The sequence below is a fragment of the Panthera pardus genome, unplaced genomic scaffold, assembly GCF_024362965.1.
Source record: "Panthera pardus isolate Hobbes unplaced genomic scaffold, ASM2436296v1 HiC_scaffold_17, whole genome shotgun sequence".
In the NCBI taxonomy this organism is placed as follows: Eukaryota; Metazoa; Chordata; class Mammalia; order Carnivora; family Felidae; genus Panthera; species Panthera pardus.
In genome coordinates this window covers 107,965,833-107,985,217 of record NW_026526732.1, presented here as the reverse complement: position 1 = coordinate 107,985,217, position 19,385 = coordinate 107,965,833, and the positions used below count along the sequence as shown (strand labels likewise).

General features: G+C 48.0%; 1 protein-coding gene across 2 annotated transcripts; it reads right to left on the bottom strand.

The window, feature by feature from the left end:
• Positions 1-985: 985 nt before the first annotated feature.
• On the bottom strand, positions 986-17,447 carry ZSCAN12 (zinc finger and SCAN domain containing 12). Of its 2 annotated transcripts, XM_019437110.2 has the most exons (5): positions 17,336-17,447; positions 16,429-16,884; positions 11,512-11,677; positions 8,150-9,284; positions 986-1,602 (listed from the first exon to the last, which is right to left on the bottom strand). In XM_019437110.2, the coding sequence occupies exons 2-5, from the start codon at positions 16,837-16,839 to the stop codon at positions 1,437-1,439; spliced, it is 1,878 nt and encodes a 625-aa protein (XP_019292655.2). In that variant the 5' UTR covers positions 16,840-16,884; positions 17,336-17,447; the 3' UTR covers positions 986-1,436. The 2 variants fall into 2 exon arrangements, with proteins under 2 accessions (XP_019292655.2, XP_019292653.2); XM_019437108.2 differs by lacking the exon at positions 986-1,602 and having other exon boundaries at positions 7,387-9,284.
• Positions 17,448-19,385: the final 1,938 nt, after the last annotated feature.

The following is a 19,385-nucleotide window of genomic DNA, read 5'->3' as shown; positions in this document are numbered from 1 at the left end:
CGCACAGATAATTCAAATGTCAGTTGTCTCTTCTGCTGAGATAATGAGACTAAAAATGAAGAACAGTGACAAAGGTAAAACCCAGTTTTACTTAAAGTACACGACTTTATGTATCTAAACTGTCATCTCAGGTTGGCAAAGTGCCCAAAAAGGCACGTGAGGTTCCACTTTGAGTGAGGAGAGACAGCTGGGCAGAAAGTTTGGAAGAGCAAGGAGGATTTTCCCACAAAATGTGACAAAGAACCAGGAAGGTATAATCAAAAAACTTAAGAAGAGATCAGTTTGAATCCAGACATAAAAAATAGAATATAATGAAATCAAGAGAAACTTTAATTTGTTAGGACTACTTAAAAGGATCATTTATACCAACTGAAATGTACCTAGGCCACTACTACAGACAAATAAATGCTCTACAAATATTGGTTGAGTGAATCAATGAACAGTGGGTAATGACAAAAGTTAACTTGAAGCAACAGCTAGGTTTCAGTTATAAAATACACACTGTTTTGATATGGGAAAATGTTTCAAAATTACATACTATTTTGATATGGAAAAACTAAAGTGGGGAAAAATAATTTTTCCAGTAATGTTCAGGACTAAAACATAAGAAAGCAGCACTTTGAAGTAAAGTAGCTGAATAGGTCAAACCAAACAACAAAACTGCCCACAAATATAGCTGAGTTTCCACCTAAAGAACTGGGCAGACAACAAGGAGACAGGGGCAAGTTTTCAAGGGAAAGGACATGAACTAATGAGAGACCCAAAAAGCTTCTTTTCAAGGATCTCTTCTCTCTGCAGACACCCTTTCTCACTGGCTTTCTGTTTCAAAAGGCAATAATGATGAAAGTCAAACTAAAATTGGGTCTTAACAGGCTGCATGTGAAGCCTCGGATTCCGAAGTACTTTCTCTGCCATATCTTGTTCTATCCTTTAGCCTGAACCCTAGAGCCAGTAGGATGAAGCTGGTCTTGGAAAACGGAACCCAACATCGGAAGTTTCCCGGTGTGCACAAATACCAGGGCGAATTAAAGCCCCGAGGGAGGCGCTGGGTTTTCGCTTCAGAGACATACGGTGGATCCTACAGTTCAGCTTTACTGCTTTCTGTGCCATTCCAGAAGGCTGTCACTAGTCAAGCCATAACATAAGCGATTATCCCGACCCTTTCCACCTGATGGCTTTCCCTCCAAGCTGTCTCCAACTTCTCTAGCACAAGTGATGCCTCTTCTCCACATTCTGGGTATTATCCCTGCCTAACTGTGCAGCTCCCTAGGTAGGTGTCAGGACCTACTTCAGCACCTGCTCCTTGGTCTGTTTCTGATCTCAGCACCTGCAAGTAAAGTTCTCTGAGTCTTCTGGCAGCCCCGGGGTGGGGGGGCAGGCAGCTATCTTGGGTAGTAGCAACTTAAAAGTCTGAAGGAATATCCGTGACTTCTTTGTCAGCGTGGTCCCAGGCACAGCCCTCTCCCTCGGCCATCAGTCACGTTAGGGTCCTTCCCACAGGAGGAACGCCATTCTGGAATGAGAGCACTCAGGAGAAGATTCACTCCAGCTTGAGGTTCACGCTGGTTTTTCAGAAGTATTTCCTTGTAGTCGGTCTTCTTCCTGGGACACAAAATAAGATTGTTAACAAAACCTCTAAACTTTGTTAAGCTCTTTTTTTACTCAAGAACTCACTACTCAGACAATGCACTGAAAGAAAAAGGAACTTTGTTAGGAAGCTAAATACATTAGAAGAGCGGGAGTGGCTTTGCAAATTATTAGCTAGCACCCTATGCTAAAATATTTTACTTCCTAAATATTAGTTAATAAAGCTTGAAAGACCATGATGCTCTTCCCTTCGGTTCTTCCCAGAGAATCCCAAATAAATGGTAAGAGGATAACATGAGAAATGAGAAAATAATAACAGCTAATATTTATTTAAAAGTGACTACAAATTTACTCATTTAAGTAGACACTATTATAATTCCACTGACAGCTGAATGATACTGTGGCACAGAGGGATCAAATCGTTTGCCAAATCACATAACCGGGAAGTGGCTTCTAGTCGTGAGTCAGATCACCTCCCCAGCCACTCTCAGTGTCCCACAGCCAAGGTATCCTAATACAATTCAAAACTCGGAGGCCATGCTTGACTTCCCCTGGAACGCTGAAGTCTGACCGAAGCCCCCCCGTCCCCCGCCCCCGCAGTCCCAGATGCCGGGTCAGAGGCGGAGCCAGCCCGGCGCGCGCAGGTGCACCGCCCCCTCTCCCGATACAGGTGCGCGCCGAGGCCGGCGGAGCTCGCGCTTCCCGGTCAGCTGCGGGGCCCCAGCCGCGGCGCCGCCGGTCTCCTCTAGGAATCTGGAGGCTTTCTCCTCTCGGTGGTTGCCTGGCAGAGTCCCCGCCCCGCAGAGCATCCCGGCGGGGCCCACCTCCCGCCGCACGACCGAGCCAGAGCCGCCTTCCCCCCACCCCCGAAGACGAAGGGCGCGAACCTGGGCCGCGTCATCTCCGGTAACCACGGGGAGGCCTGTCCCCACGGAGGACAGTGACTGCGGGACTGGGTGGCGCACCTGGCACCAGTCCTGGGGGAACTGCGCGCGGGGACGGGTGACCCCTGCGGCGGGCGCTCCCGGTGACCGAACACCGCCAACGGCCGTACAGCACCTCAGAGGCGCTAAGCGCCGTCCAAGTGCTTCGCGTGTAACCCACTCAGCCCACCTGACTGCCCCAGGAGATGGTGGTACTATTGCCATGTTCCCCAAGGGGAAAGTGAGACACAAGGCTAGTAAACCGCTTGCCCAAACTCACTCAGCTGGAATTTACAGTAAACTGCAAGCTGCCACTTTTAGCGGGTATGAAATGATGAGATACCTGCTCCTAAGTATCTCAGTGAAGTAGGCACACTGAAGCACTAGCTCAAAAAGTAAAATATGCGTATCAGGCTTAGAGAGGAACCAGTAAACACCTAACCCTTGGTTGTTACTAGTTACCTTCTAGTACAGTTACCTAACTAGTATTTAGGTTACTGGTTACTAGTAACCTTCACTTAGAAAGCCCTTGGGACATCCAGGACCGGGCCTTTTAGGCTAAAGACCTACCCAAAGACCACCTTCAACTGAGACGGGCAGAAGACGAGCCTTGACTGAAGGGCTGATGGGCGTTCAGACCCATGGGTGAGAATCAATGGTTTCCATGAAATCAAGGGAAAACTCCTGGCTTTCAACGGTGGTCTTATGTGAGCTAAGGAGCTGAGCAACTGAGAAGCTGAAAATACTCATCACGGTTGGCTTTGTCAAAATCTTATTGTATGTATAAAACACACACAACACATTTTTATAAAATATACTCACACGTACTCTCCATATATTTACAGAAATACATGTGTAAAAAATGTGCAAGGACTCCTTACCAATTATACCCAGTATTTGGAATGGCAGGATCTACAGAAATTCCAATAAAAGGAACTGCTAGAGCAGCTGTGACAGAACTTTTCAGTGCCAAAGGATGGACGTTGAAAATAAAGGTTATCACATGATTATCACCAAGTTGAACACGCACTTGTTGCTCCAATTCTGGGCTGTGGGGACAGGACAGGCACCTCAAAGAACGACTTTATGTAATAATGATGGGTTCTTTCATCTTAGAAGTGGTATTAGCTACATGGAAGAGATCCATTTGGGCTACTGGGTAGATCCAAAACGGGACAGCTTTCTGATGTGCATCAATGGAGACTGCCAAAAATCTCCTATTGTGTCAGAAAGGAGAGTGAATTTCAGCTCTAAGCCAGGAGGGGGATCCCTTTCTCTAAAGAGCCCATTTTTAGCGGAAATGTCTACTGTGGACACCCTCCTTGTGAGGCAACAATTAGGGCTCATGTTATGCTGACCAAACCTCATCCAAGAGTTGGTATGCAGAGAGGGTGGTGGTGGTATTATTAGCCTTGAGTGTTTGGACCCAGGACTCTGGGGTTTCTGAACTATCTTCCAGAATAGTGACAGATTTCCCAGATAAATACTTGATTATGACTGCAACACAGGGTTCCTTCAACTGAACTAGACAAGGAAGCATGGGCTCTGGAACTGGGCCGCTGGCCTTCCAATCTTGGCCCCACCACATTCTAACTTTGTGACCTGAGGCAGCTTCAACTCCTCCAATTCACGGCTAAAAATAAAACCATGTAAAGCACTTTAGTAATGCCTGGCCCTTAATAAGCTGTTAATGTTACATGTTACTAACAAACCCTTTTCTTGACTCCAAAAGATGGCCAATAAGGACTCTGACTCTAAGAGTTCTGGAACAGATCATCTATGGACTGTAACAGGAGGCTACTTCCATTCAGGGTACGGGAGTGCAGAGCTGCTCCACGTTCTGGTACCTTCGTGCTCTCCACCTCTGCCCTCAACACACAGCGGACCATTTCTCAATTTGGAGCCCTGCTCAGTCCCACTTTTTCCGCATTAGCTTTATCTCATACCCAAAATTCCAGGAGCCTGTTCCTACAACTGAGGTTTCTTTTGGAGGAGGCCCATCTTTCTTCCCTTTGCAACCCCTATTACACCCCCTGGAGCTCCTGTTTGTCACGTTACTTTTCATCCCGAGCCTCCTTCCCTTTTCACTGCTTTAGCAATTTGATTCTCCCCCAAACCCTACAGGAGCTTTTTGTCTTAAACACTGAATATCTTGTTTACCTTGAATCAACCAGAAAAGAGAAGCCAGTCAATCTCACTCTTATCCTTAATGTTATTTCCAAGCCACCGCTTCGCGATTCATCATTTGAGTGTCGCACCAATTGCTCAAGCTGGCTGTTACGTCACTACTCTGGACTGACATTATTTCTACCTTGGACTTGCTTCAGTGTCCTTTTTCCTTTCCGTCCTGCCACCTGTTGTTGATGGTTTCAAAATCTGCAAAGATAAGCTATTCAAACGACCCTAGAGCCTGTCGCTGTTCTACGTCTACCTTTTATTCAGAACGTCGTACTGTGGACTTCACTGTGAGGCATTCTCTGTGCACTGCACTCCCCCATTCTGTGTCTAACCTCGGTCACGTCCTCCACTTGCCCCTCAGGGTCTCCTACCCCTGTGTTGCCCATTTAGCTCCAATTGTTCTATTTTCTTATCCTGGATAGTTTGAGCCCCTTTGATGTCTACCTGGAAACGCCAGGTCACTCACCTTTTCTTGGTAGTGCAACTACATTTAAGCACAAGAAACAACCAGAACAAAACCCCCACCTTTATTTTTAACCAAGTTATGAACTGTATCCTATATGATAGGCATAGCCCACTATTCTGGATCTTTGTCTAGGGTTCATTCATATTAAGCAAATAAAGGTGTTAGAGGCAAATGGAGGAACATGTCTGCCCTGAGAGGATGTGTTTAGCAGCAGATGAAGGGCGGAACCCACAGATAACAGCACTGAGAGCCGAAAGCAAGTTTAAATTAAGAGTCGTGTTCCAGTGAGCAGTTAAGATTAGAGGTTTGAGGTTACTATGAAGAGTAACTTCGGTCCGGATAACATGTCCGAAATCAGGCAAGGTGACAAGCATGGACAGCATCTGAAGGACATTCTCATTTGGGTTCTCATCTCTGAGCAACGTCCCCTCCAACAAAGAGCTTGCAAGAGTGAGAGACGCATGGCAGGGGAAGCTGGGAAGAGAACAGGAACACACCCGGCTGAGAGCCCCCAGCCTCACTCAGGGAACAAACTCAGTTTTCTTGAGGTAAAAAAGGAGGTACCCAACCCCAGCTGCCTCGACGCCTTCTGTGTGCAGCTCCGATGTTGGTCTTAGGATATAACACCTCAAGGGTCCTCAACTTGAGAATGAGCTGTTTTTCAAATGCTCATTTGCTTTCCTCTATTGTGAACTCAGGATGTTTTCCCTTAGTCACAGAAATTCCAATCCCAAAAGCAAATCTGACACACAATGTACCTAAATTATAGTACTAATACCATTATTATTATTATTATTATTATTATATTATGAAAATGTGCTCACACTTAAAGCTTAGAAGCTAGAACGTATCAATTTCTCCAGGGACTTCTGGTTCCAGCCAGTGATGATACTGTGTTCTGGATAGGGTGATGGATAGAGGGGCAAGAGATGGGGGCCGTCGGGAAAGGGGGGCAGAGTACATACAGGAGTGGGGAGGAAACAGGATAGACATGGCAGCTGGACAGAACGGCAGTTAGGAGTAAAGACGTTAACTACCCTCATTTCTCCCCTGTCCCTTGTGTGTCTCACCACTTCAGGCCCACTAAGGAGCTAGAGGTGTGGGGAGAAGAGGATCCTGGAGTTGTGTGGGATGATCTGGGGGAGGGGGCGTGGGGACAGTCCCAGAAGTTGTAGGGCCTGTTGCGGTGAGGTACAAAAAGAAGGAAATCAGAGGACATGTCAATGAAGATTAAAAATAATCTCTGTAAATAAAAAGATAAACCGGGTGCCTGGGTGGCTCAGTCAGTTAAGCATCTGACTGGATTTCAGCTCAGGTCATGATCCCAAGGCTGTGGATTCAAGCCCCTCCTCGGGCTCTGCACTGTCAGTGCAGAGTCCTCTCTCTCACTCCCTCTCCAAATAAACAAACATTAAAAGGAAAAAAAAGAAAAGATAAACTGAGCAGGAGCCACGTGTGTGTGCCTGTTGTCCACGACTGAGTCACAGGCCCTCATCTACAACGGAACTGCTTACTCAGTGATACGGGAGTCCGGTCAACTAGCTTTTGGTTGATGTTTTTGCACAAGCCTCAAGGGATAGAGTCACCAATCTTTGGCTCTTTTATGTGCTCAAGAAGGTATACAAACCATAAAATTGTAAACCAGTTTTGAAGAGCAACTATAAGGGAATTCAGAACATAAGCTGGGAAAAAAGAGAGGTTAGGAGCAAACCAGAACACCAGCACTCTCCCCTAACTAACACACAGCCTTGTGCTCTAGTGCCTCACAATGTTAGGTCAGTCTCCGATTTCCTTAAGACTTAAGTTGGAAGAGGTGGAAAGGCCATCCCGAAGCCCCTGATGCTGGATGGCTAATTTCCCTGTTCACTCCTGTCCTTCAGAGCTTTCCCCAAGCTAAGAATCTGCAGTGGCCTGTGTTCAGTGGCCCGTGTTCACGCTCCCCCACCTCACAGGCGACCATGAAGGCAGCTGCGATTCAATGCAGTGTTCCTTGAATTTTAGAATCAGGTGACTGTGGAGCTTGGAGAGTGGGGATTCTCGGCCCCCGCCCCAGACTTCACGAAGCAGGATGTGAGGGGGTCGCAGGCATCTTAACCAAACTCCACAGGGGACTCTGACGTGCACTGAAGGGGAGAACCACGAGAGCAAGGGACAGGACAAGTCAGAGACCTACTGCCGGCCCCTCCCTGTGACACTGTAGCTAGGTCACCCTCTCCAGAAGCAGGCGTACCCTCACTTTTAAAACAGAGAAGGATTTTAATTTACAGGCAGATCTTAGGAGTTAAGAAAAGTGCTTTGTGCCTTTTGTAAGAGGCACCGTCCGCGCCCTCCCAGCCCGGCCCAAGCCGTTCCCAGGGTATCTCCACCACCGCCCACCTGAACAGATGCCCCACCTCAGGCTGCCACTGGCGCCACAAGCCCTGAGCGTCGTCGCCTCCCCCTACGTGGGCTTTACCCTGGTTTCCACCCCGCCTTCCAAATCTGCCCACTGAACCCCGATCTTCAATACAATCTTGGCTGGCCCGCTCAGGCATTGGTGATCCGTCCTTCAGGACGGACAGCACTGGCCGCCACCCGCCACCTCACGGACACGCGGCTCAGATCACTTCTGCCGTCCTGCAGTCCGATCTAAGCTCACACGTGACCTGACGGACCCCAGGCTCCACCGTAAACTGGCGAGAAGAGGACTTTCGTGTTACGCTCTTTGTCCTACACACCAGCTGACGTCACGCGCGGCACACGGCGAACCCTTTACAAGACGTCTGAGGTGTCCTTGTAGCAACGGTGACTGCCGTTGGAATCACTCCCCAGCTAGTATTCCTCTCCAGCCTGTACTCTGGGACACAGCGTCCCCGTGGTCATCCCAGAAACAGACTCCTCCCCTTCGCGGACAGTCCGCTGCTGCCTGCGAGCTGAGGGCTGCCTGAACGACTCCCCACACTCATTAGAGGGAGCACGTCTACTATGGATTCTCTGGTGTTTGCTAAGATCTGACCTCTGCCTGAAGGCTTTGCCGCACTGGTCACATCGGTAGGGTTTCTCCCCAGTGTGGATCCTGTGATGCTGAATGAGGCTGGTGATGCCTCGGAAGGCGTTCCCACAGTCGTCACACTTGTACGGCCTCTCTCCGGTGTGGGTTCTCTGGTGTTCCGTGAGAACTGATCTCTGAGTGAAGGCCTTCTCACACTTATCACACTTGTAAGGTCTCTCTCCAGTGTGAACTCGCTGATGTTCTACAAGGCTCGTCCTCTGAATAAATGCTTTTGCACATACGTCACACTTGTAAGGTTTCTCCCCAGTGTGGATTCTCTGATGCTGCACAAGGCCACTCTGACTGAAGGATTTCCCACACTCCTTACACTGATGGCACTTTTCTTTGTGGTGGATCTCCTGGTGGGAAACCAGGGAGGAGTTATAAACGAAGGCTTTCCCGCACTCGCTGCACTCATAGGGCTTTGCCCCAGTGTGAACTCCTTGGTGTTGAGTGAGTATTGAACGCCGACTAAAACTTTTATTGCACTGAGCACAATGGTATGGTTTGTCTCTCGTGTGGATCTTGAGATGGTGAAAGAGGCCCGCTTTCTGGCTAAAGGCTTTGCCGCATTCGTTACAGTGATAGTGTTTCTCTCCTGTGTGGAGCCTCTGATGTTGGTTAAGAGCTGACCAGCGGCCAAAGGCTTTGCCACACTCGTTACATTTATATGGTTTCTCTCCGGTGTGTATTATTTTGTGCCGAATCAGCACAGTTCTCCCACGGAAAGTTTTCCCACATTCCTCACATTTGTAGGGCCTGTCTCCAGTGTGGACCCTCTGATGTTCTAAGAGGTTCGAGTGCTGACTGAAGGCTTTTCCACACTCCTCGCACTCATGAGGTTTTTCTCCTGGACAGACCCTCTGCTGTTCAGTCAGACGGAGTCTGTTCTCATCACCCGCAGACTGTTCACCTTCCCTGGAGTGTCCAGAAGACTCTTCTGTTTCTGCTTCGGATCCGTAAGCTTCTCTGCACCTAGCCGACTGGGACATGGCACTTTCAAATCCGCTACACATATTCCCCTGCGGTGCTGCTTCTTCAGACACTTCTTGCTTTAGAGTTAAATTCCTGTACTTATTTCCAGTCTCAACACCTGAAACTGCAATGGATCACAGTTACTAGTTTGCACCTCGTTAGACAACATATTCACCTCGTCAGACGCTCATCATTCAGGTGAAAAACATATTAAGAACCCAGAGTTTCTGCAGGACTGTACAATGGTATTAAAACATACAACAGACCTAATACATAAAACACTCCAAAAATTGTTATGGAAAACACCAATAATCCAATAAAAACTGGGGAAAGGAAAAGTTGTTTCCAGGAAAGGAAATACAATAGCTCTTAAAGATGCCCACCTCAAAATAAGGGAAAAGCAAATTTGAGTATTGAGGTACAATTTGCACCCATCACCTCCGCCCATCAGTAGAACACTGTTCATGCAATGGGTATACATCGCCAGTGGGAGTGTAAACTGACCCGGGCTTCATACAGACCAACTTGCCAATGTCCATCAAAATGACAACGGTATTTAACCTTGGGGCTAGAATTCCACACATGGGAATTTATACTGAAGTACTCACACACGCTCACCACAGCACTACCTGTTAGAGCAAATCACTGGGGACAACTGGGGAATGGACAAGTTGTGTGGTTCATCCATACATTAAAAAATTTTTTGGGGGCGCCTGGGTGGCGCAGTCGGTTAAGCGTCCGACTTTAGCCAGGTCACGATCTCACGGTCTGTGAGTTCGAGCCCCGCGTCAGGCTCTGGGCTGATGGCTCGGAGCCTGGAGCCTGTTTCCGATTCTGTGTCTCCCTCTCTCTCTGTCCTTCCCCCGTTCATGCTCTGTCTCTCTCTGTCCCAAAAATAAATAAACGTTGAAAAAAAAAAAAAATTAAAAAAAAAAAAAAAAATTTTTTTTTTTAACATTTATTTTTGAGAGACAGAGAGAGACAGAGCATGAGCCGGGGAGGGGCAGAGAGAGAGAGAAGGAGACACAGAATCTGAAGCAGGCTGCAGGCTCTGAGCAAGCTGTCAGCACAGAGCCTGACGCAGGGCTCGAACCCACAAACCATAAGATCATGACCTGAGCCGAAGTCGGATGTTCAACTGACTAAGCCACCCAGGCACCCCCATCCATACATTTTAATATTAAGGTGCCATTAGGAAATAAAAAATATGGGGCGCCTGGGTGGCGTCCGTCTGACTCTTGATTTCGGCTCAGGTCATGATCTCACGGTTGTAAGATAGAGTCCAGAGTCGGGCTTTGCTCTGAGTGTAGAGCCTGCTTGGGACTCTCTCCCCTGCTGCCCTTCCCCCACTCATGTGCGTGCATGCATGCTCTATTTAAAATTTTTTTTAGGGGCGCCTGGGTGGCTTAGTCGGTTAAGTGTCTGACTTCGGCTCAGGTCACGATCTCACTGTCCGTGAGTTTGAGCCCCGCGTCGGGCTCTGTGCTGACAGCTCAGAGCCTGGAGCCCGTTTCAGATTCTGTGTCTCCCTCTGTCTGCCCCTCCGCTGCTTGCACTCTGTCTCTCGCAATGTCTCAAAAAATAAACATTAAAAAAAAATAATAAATAAAAAAAATAAAAATTTTTTTAAAAACGCAAACCTTTACCATCTTAGTAACAAAGAGAAGAAAATGTATTTGCTTGAATGTGGAAAAACGTATACATATAAAAAGATCTCTAGAGAAGCACGTACAAGAAACAGAACAGTGACAACTCATCTCAGGGCAGGGAGAAGACCAGATGGCCGAGGGAATGAGTGGAAGGAAAACTTGTCACTGGGTAACTTTAAATTTTTATCTTTTAACTATATGAATTTTTACCTATTTTTAAAAATTAAAAGTAGAGAACACAGAGATAAGGAATATGGGGTCTTTCGCACATTCACCAACTTAACATTCCGCCACATTTGCTGTGTTCCTCCTTCTCCTATGAGTACACATATAGATGCTTTCTCCTGAACCATCTGAAAACTGCAGACATCCTGGGCCAAAACCTGGTTACTGAAGGCAGGAGGACAGTAGCACCATCTGACAGGATAAAGGCCAGAAATAGCAGGGAAGTCAGTATGAAGGAAAGTAACTATCAGAAGGACTCAATTAAGCGATCTCATAAAATACTGCAGGAGTGGAGAACAAAATATTAACATGAAGAGAAAACGAGAGTTGAAGCGTGACAAACCGAACCAGCTGAGAGTCCGTGCACGAGAGGTCTTCCTGACTGTGACGAGGAGAAACGGTACACGGAACTAAAGAGGCCCCAGGTCCTGTGCCTGCCTGTCTTCCCTTCCTGCCAAGCTGCTCCGTCTTCCTTACCTTGTTCCTCCGGCTGGGCTCCAGGTCCTGGAGATTCATACTTCAGCCGGGCAACCCAGGATGGGAGGGACATGCCGGGCTCCCGTCCTGTTCCCACAAGGGCCGTCTCCTGCAAGAGCGTGTCCTGTTGCTCAGTGTGGACAGGGACACGGTGGCCACATTCATCCTGCCAACAGGAAACAACGATATAGGATCCGATCCGAGGCAGTGACACCCGGCTCTCCGGCACCTGCACTTCTTTCCAGACATCAGCCTGCTGTAACGCGCCTCATTCTTCAAGGCCTGTATACAAGCCACCTCCTCCAGGAACCCCGCCCTTCTGTTCTGAACCGCTAAAAAATGCTGCCTGTGCCACCGTCACGTCTTTGTCTTATGCTCAAAGTGGAGATGTGAGAGGAAGAAAATAGGAAGGAGAGAAGGAAGAGAAGGTAAAGGGAAGCAACGAGCACAAGAAAAGAACTTGGGGGAAATTAAAACAGAAGAGAAAAAGAAGAAAAGGACGGGGTAAGTGAAGAGAAATGATGGGAGAAACGAGGCAAAAAGGCAGAGGGAACAAAGGAGAAAGAGGGAGGAAAGACAGGGGATGGGAGGAGGAAGCTGTTCCCTACAGTCTCTGCTCTTCTGAGGCTCCTCCCCCACTTCCTTCCAGGAGATGACCTTGTTCTCTCCTTGTCCAAGGTCATGGTCACATCAGAGATCACCCACTCTTTTCTTCATCACCCCACATACACTTACTCCCTTCCACTTAGAGGAAGAGGACTTTGCTTCATCAAGGCCCGTACCTTGTAACCTCAACTCTTGCCTTCAACCCCATCCCTTCCTGCACCTCTGACCTCTGCTCCCTAAACTCACTCACTCTGGCTTCCACTCCTCCACGGAATCACTCCCTCTTGTATTTAAAAATAAATCGTATTTCCCCAGCGTGGTATGAAAGGCAGCGATTTGGGGGCCACTTAGTTGCTTCTTGGTTCAGGAGCTCCATGTCCCTGGGTGGTTTCTCAGACCGTGCATGACTCAGACTATGCATGAGGCACATTGCGGGGGCACCGGCATACAACAGACCCCCTCAAGTTACCCCCCAATCCTGCAACAGCTACATTCTGGGAGTAAGAAATCACCACACGCTGCCTCTACTTCCAACACAGCTTCGTTCTGTAACTTCTGACCCCAGAATAAGAGCCAAAGTCAGTAGGATGCTCTCAGAGGCGGACAGAAAAAGGTTTTCAGACCTCAAATTTGGAAGGAGAAAAAGGCCGGTACAGTGAGCTGTGCCTTCCTTCTGTCCCTGGATCTCTGGTGAGGCCTCAGAAATCAGGATGAAATTCCATCAGCCACCCCCAGCATGCTTTGAGGGAAAGGGCAGTACAAAGACAACATGTTTAAAACCAAATTACTTCTGCCCACACTTGGGAGTGCCAGTCTTTCTTCTGGTTCTCTTCCCATCTCCCTGGCCACTCCCTCTCAGTTTCCACCGTCCTGTCGATCCTTTTGTCCCACAGCTTTAAATATCACCCATATTATGACAAGCTCCAATTTTGTTATTTCCAGCACACATCCCTCTGCTGAGTGGAGTTGCTTGCCCAACTTTTCCAATTGGGTTCTAAGAGGAATCTACAATTCAACACATCCAAAACCTAGTAACTCTAGATTCCCGCCCCTACTCCAAACCTTCTTCTTTCCCCGCCTTTATCATCTCCTTGAATGACAAACCCATGTGACACGATGCGATGTTCAAACAAACCCCCTCAAGATCCAACTGCATCTCGCTGCTTCCACTGCTACTGTCACAGTTCAAGCCACTGGTACCTCCTGCCTGGATTAGTGCTGATTGGGCTTCCCGGCTTCGACCTTTGACCCTGGGCCTCCAGCACTCCCACCACGAACCCTAATCTAGGACTCTTCCAACAGAGCGGCTGGAGTGATTATTTTTAAAATTTAGGTCATAGGGCGCCTAGGTGGCTCAGTCGGTTAAGCGTCCGACTTCGGCTCAGGGTCATAATCTCACGGTTCGTGGGTTCGAGCCCCGCGTCGGGCTCTGTGCCGACAGCTGGGAGCCTGGAGCCTGCTTCGGATTCTGTGTCTCCCTCTCCCTCTGCCCTCGTCCTCCTCATGCTCTTTCTCTCAAAAATAAATAAACATTAAAAAAATAAAAATAAATAAATAACATTTAGGTCAGATTAAGCCTCTCTTCTGTTCAAAACCCTCCAATGACTTTCCATCTCAGAATAAAATCCAAAGTCCTTATAATGGCCTGTAAGTGCCCCCATGATTTGATCTCGTTATAACTACCTGATTTCATCTCCTATATCTCTACCACGATAAGCACATTCTCACCTGCCCACTATTTCCTCTGGCTGAATGTCCTCAGCCTAGGTGACTGCACAGCCTGATCTCTGCTCTAAATGTCACCCCATCTGGAAGGCCTTCCCTCACCAGTCTGTCAAAAATCGCACAGTCTCCACTTCATTCACTGTTTACCTTTTTTCCGCTTCATTGCTGTTTTCATATAGGATTTATCTCCACCTGGCACCACCTGGTTACTACTCTCATTAGACTAGAATCTGTTTACAAGACAGAGGCAACTTCTGTGCTTTGTGCACTGCTGCGTTTCCAGTGCCTAGAATGGTGCCTGGTGCTTATTAAACATTCAATAAATGTCTTCTGAACGAATGAACTTTCCCCCAATCCACCATCCCCGATAGCCTTGAACTCTGTTAGGAGCACCTCAATTACACTAGTCTCTCAAGCTTGAAATCCCCCACGCTTAGCCTAGAATCGATGGCTCCGTAGAGAGTTTTCCCTTTTTATCCATCTAATCTATCATCGTTTCCAATTAATACTTACCTAAGACATGCCTCATCCTTCATAGCCTCACCGTCTTGACTCTACTTCAAACTCAGATCTTCAAACTCTGCCACATGTTCCTCCCCCTTGCCAATGCTGGGTTGCATTTCTTGCTTTATTACGTCCCTGTTTTATACTCTTCATACCAAGACTTCTGAGTCTTGATTCTATTGACACGTTGGGTCAGAAAAATCCCTGTTGTAAGAGGCCATCCTATACATTATAAGATATTTCAAAACATCCTTACCCTTTAGCCACTCGATGCCAGTAGCACCTCCCCCCACTATGACAACCAAAAATGTGCCAAGACATCACCAAATGCCCTTTAGGGCAGAAAATTGCCATTGGTTGAGAACTACTGTCTTTTATCAATGTTGGAACAAAATAGAACAGAATTCTACATAATTTGGTTAGATCCTGGCGTTAGAGAAGTTCACTTAAAGAGGAAAGGTTAGAAGCTTGTGTCCTACAGAACAGACTCTACACTCCACAGGTGATACTCAAGGTCCTGGACTCTGTTCTCAACCCTTCTACTCACTACCCATGTGTCGGACCTACCTGGGCTCTACTACTCCAGGAATCTCGTCCCTGCTCTCTGAACCTTCCTCTCTGCTCTGACCTCACATTCCTCCAAGATGGTGACCTTGATTTCTCCATCTTTTAATCCTTTAATGGATGCAGAGCAGTGGATATACCTGCAAGACCTTATTTCTTAATTACTTGTGTCCTGCAACAGAAGCGATGTCCCTTCCAAGAGACTGCTGCGCACCCCGTTACGCTCACTTAACATTTTCTCTTAGAAATCTTATTTCTAAAGAAGACATCCAGATGGCTGACACGTGAAAAAATGCTCCACATCACTCATCATCAGGGAACTACAAACCAAAACCACAATGAGATACCACCTGACACCTGTCAGAATGGCTAACAGTAATAGTAATGCTAGTCAGGCAACAACAGATGTTGGCGAGGATGTGGAGAAAGAGGAACCCTTTTGCGCTGCTGGTGGGAATGCAAGCTGGTGCAGCCACTCTGGAAAACAGTATGGAGGTTCCTCAAAAAATTAAAAGTAGAGGGGCGCCTGGGTGGCTCAGTCGGTTAAGCGGCCGACTTCGGCTCAGGTCACGATCTCGCACTCTGAGTTCGAGCCCCGCGTCAGGCTCTGTGCTGACAGCTCAGAGCCTGGAGCCTGTTTCAGATTCTGGGTCTCCCTCTCTCTCTGACCCTCCCCCGTTCATGCTCTGTCTCTGCCTGTCTCAAAAATAAATAAACGTTAAAAAAAAAAAAAATTAAAAGTAGAACTACCCTACGACCCAGCACTGCACTACTAGGTATTTACCAAGGGATACAGGTGGGCTGTTTCAAAGGGACACATGTACCCCCATGTTTATAGCAGCACTATCGACAATAGCCAAAGTATGGAAAGAGCCCAGATGTCCATCAACAGATGAATGGATAAAGAAGATATGGTATATGTGTGTGTGTGTGTATACACAATGGAGTATCACTCGGCAATCAAAAAGAATGAAATCTTGACATTTGCAACTATGTGGATGGAACTGAAGAGTATTATGCTAAGCGAAATTAGTTACAGAAAGACAAGTATCATATGACTTCACTCATATGAGGAATTTAAGATACAAAACAGATGAATATAAGGGAAGGGAAGCAAAAATAATATAACAACAGGGAGGGGGACATAACAGAAGACACTCATAAATATGGAGAACAAACTGAGGGTTATGAGAGGGGTTGTGGGAGGGGAGATGGGCTAAATGGGTAAGGGGCACTAAGGAATCTACTCCTGAAATCATTGTTGCACTATATGCTAACTTGGATGTAAATTAAAAAAATAATAATGAAATAAATCTTGTTTCTAGAGTAGCATTTCATCAACTGGAAACCATAAGCTCACTACAGAAATACAGGATCCTCCCATAAAAAAGATATAAATAAGTTAGGACTACATTCACCAAATTTCCATGACTTGGTGGAATGATGCTGTCCTTCGCTCTGGCCTACAAATCCGTAACTTACCTTATCTCAGTCACAAACCATCTCTCACTTTCTCACCTGCTCTCCAGGCTCGTCCAGCTCCCGTTCCAGATCCTCCAGCACGGTCACCACCTCGTCCCCGCTCTCCGGGTGCTGTCCCCGCACCCAGGCCTGGAGCTCCTCGGGCAGGATGGTCAGGAACTGCTCCAGCACCAGCAGCTCCAGGATCTGCTCCTTGGTGTGCGTTTCTGGGCTCAGCCACTGGCGGCACAGCTCGCGGAGCCGGCGCAGCGCCTCGCGGGGTCCAGGCGTCTCCTGGTAGCAGAAGTGTCTGAAGTACTGTCGGAAGACCTCCCTGCTGTGGGTGTTGTTCTTCCGCAGGTTCTGATCCCGTCTGGTGGTATTCCTGTACTCCTCCTCCTCCTCCACCTTTACTTCCAGAAGCGCACCCGGTTCCTCGTGGGCCGGCGCAGCCCAGGCCGACGCCATCGCGGCCGTGCAGAAGCTCTAGCGGTGCTTCCAGCAAGGGTGGACCTGAGGGAGAAGCCGTCGCTTTTAACACAAGCTACACCATAAGCGAAAACTGCAAATTCTAACAATTTACCTCTGCGCTTTGCAAGCCACCCCCAGGGTAATTCACGACACTCACGGAAACTGAATACGAAAGACTTAAGAACACATTAAAGAGAAAGATTCAGTAAAAGGTGCTAAGGGTTTAAGGACTTCACAAAGGCAACACTTCCATTTAGCCCTAGAATAAAGGACGACCAAATGGAACACAACCAACGTTCAGAGCAAACAAGTAATAATAAAACACTGAGACGGCCTCTTTTAACGGGCAGGCGTGTGGCGGAAACCACGAAACCGGCGCGGCAGCCCCGCAGCAGGTGAAAGGGCGGCGGACGCCGCTCCCGAAGGCTGCCCCCCGCCCCTGCGGCTTCTCGGGCCGGCGGGGAAGGGCAGGGGAGAGCAGCAGCGCGCTCACCTGCAGCTCCCGAGGCCGGCAGCCGGGTCCCTCCCGGGGAGACCACGGGTCACGCGGTCCAAGGCGCCGGGAGCCCGAACAGCCCACAGCGCCCCACAAAGGCCGGAAGCGAGCCGGGCGGGAGCGCGCGCACTTCCGCTCCAGCCTCAGGAAGGGGCGGGCACTCGCCGGGCGGATCCCGCGCTGCCCCACGAGGTCGCGAGAGTGGGCCCGGTGGGCGCGAGCGCACTTCCGCTACAGCCGGAGGCCCCACGGGTCGCGGCAGGTGGCCGGGGAGCTGACTGATGTTGCAGGTCTCGGCCCTGCCGGTCCCGCCCGCCGTCCCCGCTGCCCCGCCCCACGGTGAGCGAGGCCTGGCACACCTGGAATCGGTGCCACTTTGTCATGTGTGTAATTCATTTTATAGATTTTTAGCGTCAACTTGCCAGTGTTTTGTTGGGGACTTGGCGTCTCTGCTCGTGGGACATCTTGGCCCGTCGTCTTCCCTTCTGTGACTTCGTCCGATTCTGTAGGCTCCGCCGCGTGGGTGCCAGCCCCAGGCACGACCGGCGCGCTGCGGGTCTCGTCACCGGTGCAAGTGCCAGGAGAAAGCACCTGCGCGTCGAGGGGCAAGACACGGGAAGCCGAGGAGCAGAGTTCCTGTCTCGTACACGCGGGAAACCCAGGGATGTAGGGGCACAGAATAGACGTTAGTTTATTACTAACATTTGGACAATTTATAAACCAGGTGATTCCAACATTTAAAAAATGCCGTCTCCTGTGATATTTTGATAAGCCTTCTAACTACTTCTAAAACGAAAAGAGAAAAATTCACTCAAATGGTGAAACTGTAATGTCAGATCACTTTGTTACTTTGTACATAAAAAATGAGCATAGATACACTTGATTAGCTCAGAGTCATGCTGGGTGTCTTTAGGGAAGTTAAAAAGGAGGCAAGAAAGGAGAAAAAAAAATTAATTATATAGAGAATCCAAAAACAACTTTATTATTTTTTCCCCAGGCTTTATATCTGGGTGGATAAGGGTATTTTGGAAAATTAAAGATGACTACAAATTCTTCCGTGCTTTTCCTGTTTAGCTGTGGAGTCTATGTCATTTCCCCTTGAGTCTTGAGTGGGCTTGAGGACAGCTCAAATAAAATACAGCAAAACTGATGCTGTTTTAGTTTCCCAGCCTGAGCCCTTAAGGACAGCAGCAGCTTTCACTGTTTTTTGGAACAATTGCTCCTGGAGTCCTGAGCCACCACAGAAAGAATCCGATGGCCCTACTGCAAAGATCACATAAGGAGGCCCCAAGACCGTCCTTCTAGCAGTTCTCGCCCCAAGGCACTGGGCATGGCAGTGCAGCCTGGATTTTCCAACAAACCCAGCTGCCAGATAAACACCACCAAGTGCCACTGTAAGATGCCACACGAAATGGAAGAAATTTCCAGCTGAGACCTCACCAAATTCCTGGCCAGAAATCTCATGGGATGGTTATTCCAAGCAACTGTTTCATTTTTTTGTTTGCTTGTTTAAGTTTATTTACTTTGAGAAAGCATGAGCAGAGTTGAAGCAGGGAAGGAGGGAGGGAGACAGAGAACCCAAGCAGGCTCCGCACAGTCAGCCCAGAGTCTGATGTGGGGCTTGAACTCACAAACTGTGAGATCATGACCTGAGCCAAAATCAAGAGTCAGATGCTTAACCCACTGAGCCACCCAGGCGCTCCCAACTATATTCTTAAGTGCCTGTAGAAGCAAAAGTAAATCTAGAGGAAGGTAACATCATTCAGAACCTTTCAGAACCTCAGCTTTTTTTCACACGTAGTGTGACTCTTGATCTTGGGGTCCTGAGTTTGAGCTCTACACTGGGGGTAGAGATTACTTTTAAAAAATTTTAAAAACTGAAAAAAAAATTTTTTTTCTTTGTATACAGTATGTGATGTATATAACATACAAAATATGTGTTCAACTCTTCAGGTTATGAGCAAGTCTTCTGGTCAATAGTAGGCTCTTGACGATTAAGTGTTTGGGGGTCAAGTTATACTGAGATTTTTGTATAGGGGATCAATAC

What these genes read in the sequence shown, in the direction of transcription:
- ZSCAN12 (XM_019437108.2), bottom strand. Translation starts at nt 16,839, where the DNA reads ATGGCGTCGGCCTGGGCTGCGCCGGCCCACGAGGAACCGGGTGCGCTT. An exon ending in TGGACGAGCCTGGAGAGCAG is followed by an intron (nt 11,678 to 16,428) that starts GTGAGAAAGTGA and finishes TCCTGTTGGCAG; the next exon opens with GATGAATGTGGCCACCGTGT. An exon ending in AGCCCAGCCGGAGGAACAAG is followed by an intron (nt 9,285 to 11,511) that starts GTAAGGAAGACG and finishes GATCCATTGCAG; the next exon opens with TTTCAGGTGTTGAGACTGGA.